We start from the raw sequence: 12,631 nt of genomic DNA, 5'->3' as shown, positions 1-12,631 counted from the left end.
AAAAGATTTTTTTTCCTTATATCTAACCTAAACCTACCCTCCCTGAGCATGAAGACATTTCTCCTTGTTCTATTGCCACAATTTTTTTTTTTTTTAACCACCTTCACTACATACATTTATTGGCAATGTGATTGTCTTATTCCACAGACGAACTTTAAGTTTTCCAAATGCTAAACTCTATTTAAATTCCCCTTGGGTCCTACATTACCACAGAAGCATAAGCAATGGCAGGGAGCCTCCCCAATACTTAACGTGCATTAAACAGTAACAGACTGGTTAAGGTACACAGCAGTGCACCACTGACCTCTACTGGATGACTTTTTATTCAGAGCAGTTTCAACTTCAGGGCGATCATCCCCAAGAATGAGCACAGACTCCAAGGACAAAGCAGTCATTGCTGTAGGACACACCACATGACTTCACACTGCAGCTATACCGCATGCAAAGCTTGACAAGTTTGGCTCAGTATCCATAAGGTCTTCAGAGAATGAGAAATTCACACCCAGAAGAAAATATTAATTTTTTGAGAGCCCACAATTTGACATTGCATATCTCCAGTGCTTCACTGTTGTACTGGACTGTATGTGTCAACACTATTCTGGGAACTGAACCAGTATACATTTCAAAATAGGGCACCCAATCTATAGCAACACTCTGGGTCCAAACTGCCTGTGATGCTCTTGATGACAACACCTATTGCAGAAGGTTTTAAAGAAGGGCCTTGGAAGTGATGCCAATAATTAAAGTCTTTTTCGTAATATTACTACAGCAGGGCAAAGGACTAGAGAGAATGGAAGTAGGCACCATGCCTAAAGGAATTTGGCCCTACAGCTTCCAAACCTAAACAGTTCAGCACAAGCTCAGAGCATGTGTATGAGTGACCACCCAGACAAGACTGAGCAGACAAGCACCAGAGCACTACTTAGCACAAACTCCCCAGCCTTCACATCTCAAGAAACCAACACATTTCTGAATGCAGAACTTCTGAAAAGCAGAGTTATCAACTCCAACACAGCAGCGACCCACCTCCAGGCCTCACAGCTCCTTACAAGAACCTGGAAACTTTTCTTCCTCAGTGATTGGAAGAAACTGTCATGGGGGAACAATTAGACCAGTCTCAAACTTCCCATCCACTTTTTCCATACAGTATTCCTTCTACAGCTTCATTACCTTATTATTAGTGCAGCATTACCACTGTGTTTTATCTTTATCAGCAACATAATTCTTTTTAGAGTAGTAGCATGGTACCTATTTGAAAGAAATCTACACAACAATCAATGGGCAAGGGGGGTAACACACACTATATGGTATGTTTTAGGCTTAATTTCAGGAATACCACACCATTTGTTTTTCTATTTTTCATTATTTTAAAGTTCAGCTATCTTGCAATCAAACCAGAATCACGAGGACTCGGAAGAAAAAGTATCAGATAGGAAAAGTTACACCTTCCAAGGCAGGTTACTACAGGGTTTTTTCAGTAGGTCAAGTGGCATGAAGCTGTTCAATTGATTTTTTTTTTCTCTTCCCCCGGAAAAAAGGTTGTTCCATTAGAGCAAACACTGGTTAATGATGCTACTGGTACACCCAGTTCAATCCAGCATGAAGTCACTTTTTGTGTCAGGGCACCACGTGCATGTCAGCAGGTAGGCAGGCCGTGAATCCACTAAGCCAAGCTAGGCCTTAGTAAACACACTTTCCTTTCCATACCTGGTCTACTGCTATTGTGGTAACTGTTACAAGTTTCCACTTGCATCAGTAGATGCAAATTCCAGTTTGGTCTCATTTTTGGGCACACATTCTGGAAATAGTGCAGAACACATTTCAGAGTTTCCACGCAGATAAAAGCAGGCCCTCATCACCGACCACCATCCTACTCTCCTGCCTGTCCTCTTGCAGATCTGTGCACCTGCTGTTTTGTGAGACCTAAATTCTCTAGGTTAAGGAATCCTGAAGTGCACTTCTTATACAGCTTGTATATATTCAGAACAATGAGTTAAACCATTGTTCCAAAAGTGAATCACATAATAGCTCATTTCTACTCCTTATAAAAGTGCTTTGTACTACTCAAATCTTCTCCTTAGTTTAGAAAAGAAAAGCTAAAAACATTCCTTTATACTCTTCTGTTTAATATTTTAAAGTAGCTCCATACTTTTAAGTCATGGACTAAAGAACAAAACCCTTTTCAACACTGAATTAAAAACAAACAAACAAACAACAACACACAACCACACACCCAAAAACAACACTCCCACAACTACATTTTAAAAATTTCCCAGAAAGCAAATCCCAGCAAGTTCAGAAAAGTAACTACCAACTGCTTTGTCACTCAACTTCACCAGCAGGCCCTGCTGCTCTCCTCTATGAGCCTTCAGGATCTGCTGAAGTTCCAGCTCTTATAAAAATATCATCTCAGTAATGCAAACAGTTTTACTGCAGGTTGTGTGCTATGAAATCAGTGCCAAAAGAATGTTCCAGTTTAACTGTATTTTCACAGATTCAATCATTAAAATATTGGTTGGGAAAAAAAAACAACTGCATAGCTTGTGTTCTTGTCACAAATGCTATGTTTTTCTGGAACTAAACTGTTTAACTAAGATGTTAGAACAGCCAAGATACATAAGTTAATTATAAGTTGAGTTAAGAACACCTTATGTAAAAGGCAAAACCTGCCCTGAACTCCTATGGAACAGCACATACAGGCACAGGACAGTACACTGACACACCTCAAATAGCTCTCCACCCAGCTATACACAGTAATTTGTTTCTCTTTTCCAAGCTGAAAACCTCAGAATACTGAAGTCCTCATTCTGCTATTAGACAAGGAATAAAAAGGGATGAGTGCTGGCTTTACTAACATATCATGCAGAACTCCTTCCATTCTCAATAAATCTACAGTCTTACTGTGGATAGTGCTATGACAGCAATTCTGCAAAAAAAAAAAAAAAAAATGCAAGTGTAATAAATATGTTAGGTTTGATTAAAATCTACCTGCAGAGCTTTGAAAAAAAAAAAAAAACAACAAAAAACAACACAAAGACAAACCATCACTTAAGATAGATTTTCCCCTCCTTCACTATCAAATCTTTTTTTTTTTTTTTTTAAAAATAAAGCACATCTCACTAAAGAGTGCATATTGCTTAACCTTCAAACTCCAAGAACTGAACTAATTCAACAAGTGGCTTCTGAAGTCCCTCCCCCTCGTGAGACTTGATTACTCAAAATAATCAAAGTGCAACATGCCATAACCCTTTTTCAGGTGAAACTTCATGTCTATACCAGCTGCCACATAGCAATTACTATTTAATTACAAGACAGCAGGAAGGGAACACAAACATTTTGCTTTATACTTATGATCAAACAATCTGAACTTCAGAATTAAATGCTGGTAAAGCAATATAAGGCTGTGTGCAGAATCACTCTATCAATGCATGCCCCCTCCCACACAGACTAGATTCCAGGACTCGCAAGAAGAGGGTGAACAGGACCAATCAGTCACTGTTCCTTCTAACTTATGAACCAGCGGCCAAGTAAAGCAACTGAGGAACCAGGTTCAAAGCAAACAAAAGGGAATAGCTCTTCATGCAGAGAGCAGTAAACCTGTACATCACAAAGTCCCTTGGCAAGGAGTTCATAGAAAGATTTACACAAGTTCAAGGGAAGGTTAAGAGAAATACTTGGAAGCAATATGGTTAAGAGTCACTCAGTACATATGCAACTTCAAGGCACCGTAGGTTCAGGGAGGGGAAACAGACAGGCAAGACTTGAACTTATAGCTCTCATACATTCCCAAAGAATGGTACTTTCCCCACAGTGCAACAAGGTTATCAGAGAAAAGGGTTGGGGTGTACTGCTCTGAAGAACTGACTGTTCTCATGTTCAAGCCCTCAGATCTGCACTTTTTAAAGTGCTTTCAAGCCTCTACTGTAACTGGTCAGCAGTTGTGTCTTCAGTAGAACTAGCTACCACTTCTTCTAGGACTCTGAAAAAGTTGCTTCAAATTTTTAAAATATTTCTAATTAAAGAAAACTAGTAATTACAGTACAGCTCCTTAGCAATCAATATTAGCCTCTTTGCGTCTTTGTTGTATTTCTACACAAAAAACCTTACACTCCTGTATTTAATCATAGTCTATAGATAATCTAATCACAGAAAACATGATTTCAAGAACTTGGATCTAAACTTAAACTCCTAAGAGATTTGGGAACATGGTTCTTCTGATAGTAACAGGAGCATTAGCATAGAACTACGACTTTCTTTAATGCTCAAAAATCTATGCTCCCTCGAATAATAAGACTCTTCACTCCTAGTTACAGAAATCCCACAGGTTCATTACAATGTCAGTCATTTGCACAGTCTGGCAGTGATAGGACAAGGGAGAATGTTTTAAACCAAAAGAGATGAGGTTTAGGTTAGGTGTTAGGAGGAAATTCTTTATTCAGAGGGTGGTGAGGCACTGGCACAGAGCACCCAGAGAGCTGTGGGTGCCCCACCCCTGGAGGGGCTCAAGGTCAGGCTGGATGGGGCCCTGGGCAGCCTGGGCTGGTGGATGGCAGCACTGTTGATGGCAAGGGGTTGGATCTGGATGGGCTTTAGGGTCCTTCCAACCTAAATGATTCTATGATGGCAACTCAGGAGACATACCGAATGTTTTCCAGTGCAGTTGTTAATTGTTGTTGTGCAATATCATAAAGTTTCACTTTGAAGCCTCCAGCAGCAAACACCATGGCCCAGCTGCGACCAATGAGTCCGCTGAAAAGAAAATAAATATTAACCAATTAATAAAAAAGTATTTTCTTCAAGGGTCCAACGAGCACTTCAGGAACTAAACCGCAGTTTGAATTCTCCAGCATTTAATCTAAAGATTGGTTACATATTAATAACAATCTAATCTCTTTCTTCAGCAAAGAAATATCCTTCACTAGTTGCACAGCAGCTTCTGAGAGCAAGGAGAAAGATAACAAGGAATTAAAAATAGAAGGAGGGCAGAATTTTAAGGAGTAGAAACCACTACTTTGGGACGCTGGATTCAAGCATCAATAGTTTTGCCAGCTGTAATCCTAACCTAGGAGCCAGTGAAAAGAACCACATTACTTGTGGTCCATTACAGAGAAATCTATAGTAACCAATAATTGTATTACATTAAAGCAATGCTGGTTTTAACTTAAGTAGTTTTATTACTGGGCATTAGCTTCTTCAGAGAGAAGCACTGAGACACAGTGCAGTAAGTTTAAGTAACTTCAGATCACATGAAAAAAGTAACAGCCCCAGCAAGAAGAACTCCACAGCCACATCTGTCACAGTGACGGCACTGATCATTACATGCATTTTCTGCCACTTCCCTCATTGCTGTCCCTGTAACACTAAACTTAAACAACCTCTGGCATTTGGGAAAAGGAAAGGCCAAGAGGGTAACAGTAAAGGACGGTGGGGGTGTAATAAACTGAGATAAGTCAGCAGACCAGATGCAAAAAGAAGGAAGAGAAAAATAGGAACACGTTCAGGCTTTATCTAAAGTAGAACAAAAAGAGAACAAACAGGAAGCTTTGGGGAAAAAAAGCAGGAATCAGAGAAAATAACTGAGACAAAAATGAAGTGAAACTTCTCATTTAGTAAAGTTGAGTGAGAACTGCCCACTTAAAGCATCAATCAAACACATGCCATAGAAACCCAGAGGCCTCATCTCTCAAGCAAGCTACAGAATAAGTGCACTTACAACAAAGACAGGTACAGGCCACAGTAGATGCTGCAGCCCCCCAGCTAGCGAGCACTTGACAACTGAAAGCACTGGAGTACTTCAACTCTAAACAAGCATACCTGAGCTACCAATACCTTTATAAACTAGTAAGACCTCTTCAAACTGCACTTTGAATAAGGGTTATTTAAATCAACACTTAACAACAGCAATATAAGTTTTATTTTCATACAGATTTTTAGAACTGTCAGATTTGCTTTCTTTAGAACTCCACAGCGCACAAAGCTGCTGGGCTGCAGGCAGCAGCCTCGCACTATTCCCGTCGTACACGACAGCACCAGCACGACGCGTGGCTGAAGCGATGACCCCAGGGCTGCCCTCCCGGACACGAAGCGCCGTCTCCCGGGCCCAGAAGGAAGCGCGGCACCCCGGGGTCCCACCTGCTCGCCCTCGAGGCGGGCGGCGCGCGGCGGTGCCTGCGGGCCGTGCTGTCACATGGCCGTGCCGGACACGTGCCGCTCAGCTCCGGCGCCGCGGACACGGCGCGACTGAACGCCGCGCGGCTGCGCTCAAGAAAAGGACGTCGGCTCGAGCTCAAGGAGAGGGTGAAGCACTGCACTCGGGAGTCAAACACCGCCGTGTGTTGTGAGAGCACTGCAGGAGCCCGCTAGAGAACACCAGCAGCTCGATGACCGTCCTGGCTCTTACGAGCTCTCAGCCTCCTTTTCCAGCGCTCCACTTGTGCAGAAACGGGACGGAGCACAGAGGGCAGCGCTGCTGCAGACCCGCAGGAGGCCGTTCGTTACGGAAGCGCCGCCGGCTGCCCCGGGGCGCACAGAGGCCTCCCGGCCGCTGGCAGCGCCCACCCGCCGGCAGCCCGCAGAGTCCCAGCCGGCAGCCATCTCCCCAGCGCCGCTCGCAGCCGCTGCCCCCTACTGCTGCGGATTGCGGCCGCAGCCCCTCTCCCCGAGGCCCGGCGCCCCCGGGCCGCGCCACCCCGCGCGCAGCGCCCCCCCGCGGACGGGCGAGCAGCCCTCACCTGCCGACGATCGTCACCCGCATGGACTCCATGCTCGGGGGACGCGCAACCGCCGCCGCCACGCAGCCGGGGGCGCCGCCAGCGCCTTAAAAAACGCCCGCTCCCCACCCACGGCTCCCGCCATGTCACGGCCGCCCCCATTGGCTCCTGCTACGAGCGCTGCCATTGGCCGCGCGCCGCGCCCCTCAGCGGCCACTCCTCGAGCCCGGCCGGCCGCCCTCGCTCCCCCGACGGGAGGCAGTCCGCTTCGATGCGGCCGCGCCGGCACCTGAGGGAGGCTCTCGCGCGGCCCGAGGGAGGATGGCCACGACGTCTTCCCTCGCGTCGAGGGGGCGGTGCTGCCCGGCGTTTATGCGCGGTAGCCCACGGGCAGCGCCGTGAGGCAGCAGGCGGGGTCTCACCTCCAGGGCAAGAGCAGCCTTTGCCAGGACGCAGTCTGCCCGGCCTTCCTCCGTGCAGGTGTGCTGAACCGCGGCCAGCATCTTGCAAAGACCTCAGTTTTACCATACTAGCAAAAAGGACGGGAGCCACAGCTTCAGAGCTGTTCAGGTTCTACATCAGCTCCCACTGAAACTCACCCAGCTGTGAGTCGGGGCCTTGGGAGCTGCTGCCTCCCACCCCGTCGTGCCTGGGCTGCAGAAAGCTCTGGATTCCAAGGTGGTGTTCAAATGAAAAGCTAAATTCCATGCTTTATTTATTCATTAGGGAAGCACAGTTATCATTCAGAATACTTTCTTCCTGAATTCTGATGATGCATTTTTGCTGGCCTTGTTTTTTTCCACGAGAACTTTTCTATATTCTGAAAGAATGTGACTACAAGGTCAACGCAATTAAGTTGACGGCTCTATAATTTCTGCTGAAGTCTGCATTATCTGTTTTTTTGTTTATTCTGTGTAGTTCCCATTCATCTGTATATTGCTCTGTTATCATGCTGAATGTTCCTGAAAAGAAATAAAAATTAAGATTTTAAATATTTACTTGCTACCAAAGATCTGTACACTTAACATAGCTGAGAACCACTTGTAAGTTTTGTGTTAATGGCATACTGAAAAAAGTTACACTGAAAATAATTTTTTCCCCTCAGAATAAGTGTTTCATAATTACTGAATGTCAGTGAATCAATTTGACTCTCGTTTCCAAAAAAAAAAAAAACAACAACTACATAATAACTACAAAACATTGTCAATATCTATCCCCCTCACTAGCACTGGAGTCACAGAATAGCCTGGGTTGGAGGGGACCTCAAAGATCATGAATCTCCAACCCCCTACCACAGGCAGGGCCACCAACCTCCCTGTTTATTACTTGAACAAGGAGGCAGATATCTCAAAAGTATAAATTCCTAAAGGTCTCATGATGACCACCCACGGGAAAGCAAATAGAAGGAAAACCAAACTACACTCTCTCTGACCTCAGCACACAAACACTGCATCTGTAACATGGCAGCTACTGTTAGTAGCTGAAAAATGGAGGAGCCAAGTGCAGGCCACTGGCCTCAAGATTGTAGGAAGTGGGGCAACAGCATGCAGGAAACCTGTCCTTGCCAGTTTATGTGTCAGAAGCATTGTTCTATTATTTCATAGCAAATACCAGTTTTGCTCCTTTAAAGACTAATTTGAAATTGCATGACTTGGCACATACTACAAAGTACTTTATCTAGCCAAAGTGTAATTGAAGCTCTGTATATTTACCTTGTGTACGCAAGTTTTTACTTAAAGAAAAAAAAGTTCCCAGATAAAATAGATGTATTTTGGACTTTGGAAACATGGTTTTGAGAACAGGATCATTATCACTCTCACTTGGAATTACTTACAGGTTATCTCAATATTCAATGACACACTGAGATGCATATTTATATCTGAAGTTGCCTTATGACAAAAGCAAGACTCAGTGATAGACAAGTTGATAAGAAGCTGTGGGGAGAAGGACCTGGGTGTCCTGGTGGACAACAGGTTGGCCATGAGCCAACTGTGTGCCCCTGTGGTCACAAAGGCCAATATTTTCTTGGGCTGTATTAAAAAGAGTATGGCCAGCAGGTCAAGGGAGGTGATCCTCCCCCTCTACTCTGCCCTTTTGAGGCCACATCTGGAGCGCTGTGTCAGTTCTGGGCTCCTCAGTTCAAGAAAGACAGGGAACTTCTGGAGAGAGTCCAGAAGAAGGCCACAAAGTTGATGAGGGGCCTGAAGTATCTCCCTTAGGAGGAAAGGCTGAGAGACTTGGGACTGTTCAGCCTTGGGAAAACTGAAAGGGGATCTTATCAAACATCTAAAAGATGGGGGTCAAGTGGAGGGGGCCAGGCTTTTTTCAATGGTGCCCAACAACAGGACGAGGAGCAACAGTCATAAACAGGAAGCGAACAGGGGCAACAGTCACAAACTGGAACATAGGAAGTTCCACATGAACGTGAGGAAAAACATTCTTTTAGAGTGACAGAGCACTGGAATAGGCTGCTCAGAGAGCCTGCAGAGTCTCCTTCTCTGGAGGTATTCAAAACCCATGTGAACACTTTCCTTTGCGACCTACTGTAGGGAACCTGCTTTAGCAAGGGGTTGGATTCAGTGATCTCCAGAGGTCCTTTCCAATCCCTATAATTATTTGATATAGGGAAATTAAGAGCTCAATCAAACAAGTTAGGAGGAGTTAGTGCAGGAGTTTGAGAACAGTTACATGGGCTGCAAGTTCTATTGGTGACCAAAACAAGAGATCTCTGGGAATAAAATCTGAACTGTTCTATTACCATCAGTGTAGCAGTAACAGTGCCACGTAACTCTACATTAGTTATTTTATTAGGGCACAAAAACAGCCTTATTCCCCATTGTTTTTGATAGCCAGACACACTAATGAGCCCAAGCTACCAACACATGAATAGGTCAGAAGAGAAGAAAGAGAGATTTACAAGCAAGGAAAACAGAGAGAATTATGTTGTAATTAGTGTATGTCAAGGAAAGGCAACGTGGTTAGAAAGAAAACAACATTAGTTTAACTTTTGTGTAGCAGCATAAGAATTTTTAGATCTAGTTCTTGGAGCTTCTAAAATATACAACAGTAATTCTGCAGCTCATGTGGGAAGGACAGAAGATACCTCCAGCCCAGAGGCATCAAAAACCCATAATCACGAAACGGTGAAAAGTTCTAGGTTCCATTAGGGGCTGAAAAGTAAGGCTTATATTGGCAGGAGGAAAAGCCCAAGTGGAGCAAGTATACACTCACCATCCTCTACATTCATTTTTGTGGTCCAACAGCAGTAGGAGCAGATTTGACTTAACACGTTGGGAGCTCCAAAGTTGCCTCCTCCATGTTTTTATTGTGTATTGAGCATGCTCAAGCATGCCTCACAGAGGAGGTGAAAACCACTATTGGCTGTGGAGGGGAGGTGGGATTACTGCAGGGGAGGAGCAGGGCACTATAAAAAAGTCTGGGGAAAGAAAAGGAGGAGCATTACCAGTGCTTGCTGGGAGCTAGAGGGGTTAGAATGTGGAAGAGGTGGGAGCATGAATCCACATGCAGGAAAAAAAGAAATCACATGTCTCTAAAATACTGAATGTCCTAGTCTGAACTTTTGGCAGGGAATGAAAACAGAGCCACAGTTCATCCTTGTTAGATATTAGGCTGTTTTAATGTGTTACTTTTTACCAGCAGAATCAGAAAGTATGTTTATTTTGTAATTGACTATGGTATGTTGTTGATATGATAGTAATGTCTTGGGAAATAAAGTGTGCTTAAATAATAGTTTTCATTTATTAATTTTATTTCTATCCTGTAAAGTTCTAAGTAGTGGTTTACACAATAATTATAATTAGTGTGTTTTAAAATCATGTTGTTATTGAAACTATAATTTTGATTATTACTAGCAATTTGTGCAGTTTACAGTGTAAATGGTCTGATGCAATTATTGCCAATAGCACTAAAATGCTGATTCTTAAACTATCTGTAGGAATCAGAAATCTCATAGCAAAAAAAACCCAACTATACAAATGCACGATTTAGGAAAACCAGATAGAATTATATTCATTAATGGTAGAAATACCCATCAACAAAGTAGTTCCCCTGATGTAGTGTCTTTTAAGCCCTGTGCTCCCCACAGGATGTGTGCTCCAGAACCTTCACTGCTCTTCTCAGAACATGTTCCAAGGCCTCAATGACCTGGATACACTGGACAGATTGATTGATGGGCCAAGGCAAACTGCGTCAGTTTCAACAGGGCCGAGTGTTGAGTCCTGTGTTTTGGTCACAACAATCCCAGACAACCCTACAGGCTTGGGGAAGAGTGGCTGGAAAGCTGCCTGATGGAGAGGGACCTTGGTGTACTGATGGGCAGTCGGCTGAATATAAGGCAGCAGTGTGCCCAGGTGTGCCCAGCAGTGTGCCAAGAAGGCCAATGGCATCCTGGCTTGTAACAGGAATGGTGTGGTGAGCAGGACGAGGGAAGTCATCCTGCCCCTGTACTTAGCACTGGTGAGGCCTCACCTCAAGTGCTGTGTTCAGTTTTGGGTACCTCAGTACAGACAGGACATGGAGGTGCTGGAGCAGGTCCAAAGAAGGGCAACTAGGCTTGTGAAGGGCTTGGAGAATATGGCCTGTAAGGAGGGACTGAAGGAACTGGGGCTGCTCAGACTGGGGAAAAGGAGGCTGAGGGGAGACATTATTGCTCTCTTCCAATATCTGAAAGGTGCTTACAGCGAGAGTGGGGCTGGTCTCTTCTCACTGGTGACAGGTGACAGGACGAGGGGAAATGGCCTCAAGTCACACCAGGTCTAGGTTGGATATAAGGAAACAATTCTTTACAGAAAGGGTTGTTAAGCACTGGAATAGGCTCCCCAGGGAGGTGGTCGAGTCACCATCCCTGGATGTGTTTAAAAACCATTTGGATGTGGTGCTCAGGGACATGATTTAGCAGAGGGTTGTTACTTAAGGTAGTTTGGTTAGGTCATGGTTGGACTCAATCTTTAAGGTCTTTTCCAGCCTGAGTGGTTCTATAATTCTCAATGTCTTGTAGTGGGGGCCCAAAACTGAACACAGAAGTCAAGATGTGGCCTCAACAGAGCTCAGTACAGAGGGACGATCCCCTCCCTGCTCCTGCTGGCTGTATTTCAGACACAAGCCAGGATGCCATTGGCCTTCTTAACCACGTGGGTGCACTGGTGGCTTACGTTCAGTTGAGCGTTGACCAACACCCCCAGGTTCTTTTCTTCTGCACAATCTTCCAGCCGCTCTGCCCCAAGCCTGCAGTGTTTCAAATACATTCTTTATTTTCTTTATTCTCAGAAATTTCTAAAGGTATGCAGACAAGATCCATTAGTTTCAAGAGGAGTGTTTAAATGCAGCGATACTGTGTGTGGATGTTAAGCTGAAGTGCTTCAGTTGACAACTTCTGAACATCTGGTCAGTCAAGGGTTGAATACTAGAAAATTATTAACTTTTATAAAATTTTAATGGGAGAAATACCCTTTCAATTCAGACCATTAAATATATATATATATATATTAATATATCAAAACCACACCTTAGGAGCTGGGCAGACAAACAGTTAAACCCACAGATCAAGGGTAGGGCGTGCAGGAACAGTGATTACAACACAGATGGTGGCCAGTAACCCCTGAACTCAAGTTAGCAGGTACTGGAACAGTTTGTCTGAGCCCTTACATGCAATGTTACTGCAGCAGAAAGATAGATACACCATGTATTTATTGAACTGCCAGGACAGTACTGTTTAAGAGTATATCTTTATGATCTCCTTCAAGTTTCAGTGAATTTATCAGATCAGGTACTTAAGGTCTTGAAATCTAACTGAACAACAGCAAATATATATATATATATATATATATTGTATTTGCAGTTTGCTTTAATTGCACAAACAGCTAATGTGATGCAAGTCAGAGGACATCTTGGAGCATGACTGA

The 12,631-nt window shown here is 44.0% G+C and overlaps 1 protein-coding gene across 1 annotated transcript in view; it reads right to left on the bottom strand.

The window, feature by feature from the left end:
* The window catches only part of CRYL1 (crystallin lambda 1), a 53,274-nt gene extending 46,221 nt beyond the window's left edge, over positions 1-7,053 (bottom strand). The window contains exons 1-2 of the mRNA XM_031615874.2: positions 6,732-7,053; positions 4,642-4,749 (exon numbers count right to left, since the gene is read on the bottom strand). Coding sequence (XP_031471734.2) covers positions 4,642-4,749; positions 6,732-6,763 — 140 coding nt within the window. The 5' untranslated portion in view covers positions 6,764-7,053. The remainder of the gene's footprint in view (positions 1-4,641; positions 4,750-6,731) is intronic.
* Positions 7,054-12,631: the final 5,578 nt, after the last annotated feature.

This window comes from Phasianus colchicus, chromosome 1, assembly GCF_987193195.1.
Source record: "Phasianus colchicus chromosome 1, bPhaCol1.hap1.1, whole genome shotgun sequence".
Classification (NCBI taxonomy): domain Eukaryota; kingdom Metazoa; phylum Chordata; class Aves; order Galliformes; family Phasianidae; genus Phasianus; species Phasianus colchicus.
This window is presented reverse-complemented; position numbering and strand designations above follow the sequence as displayed.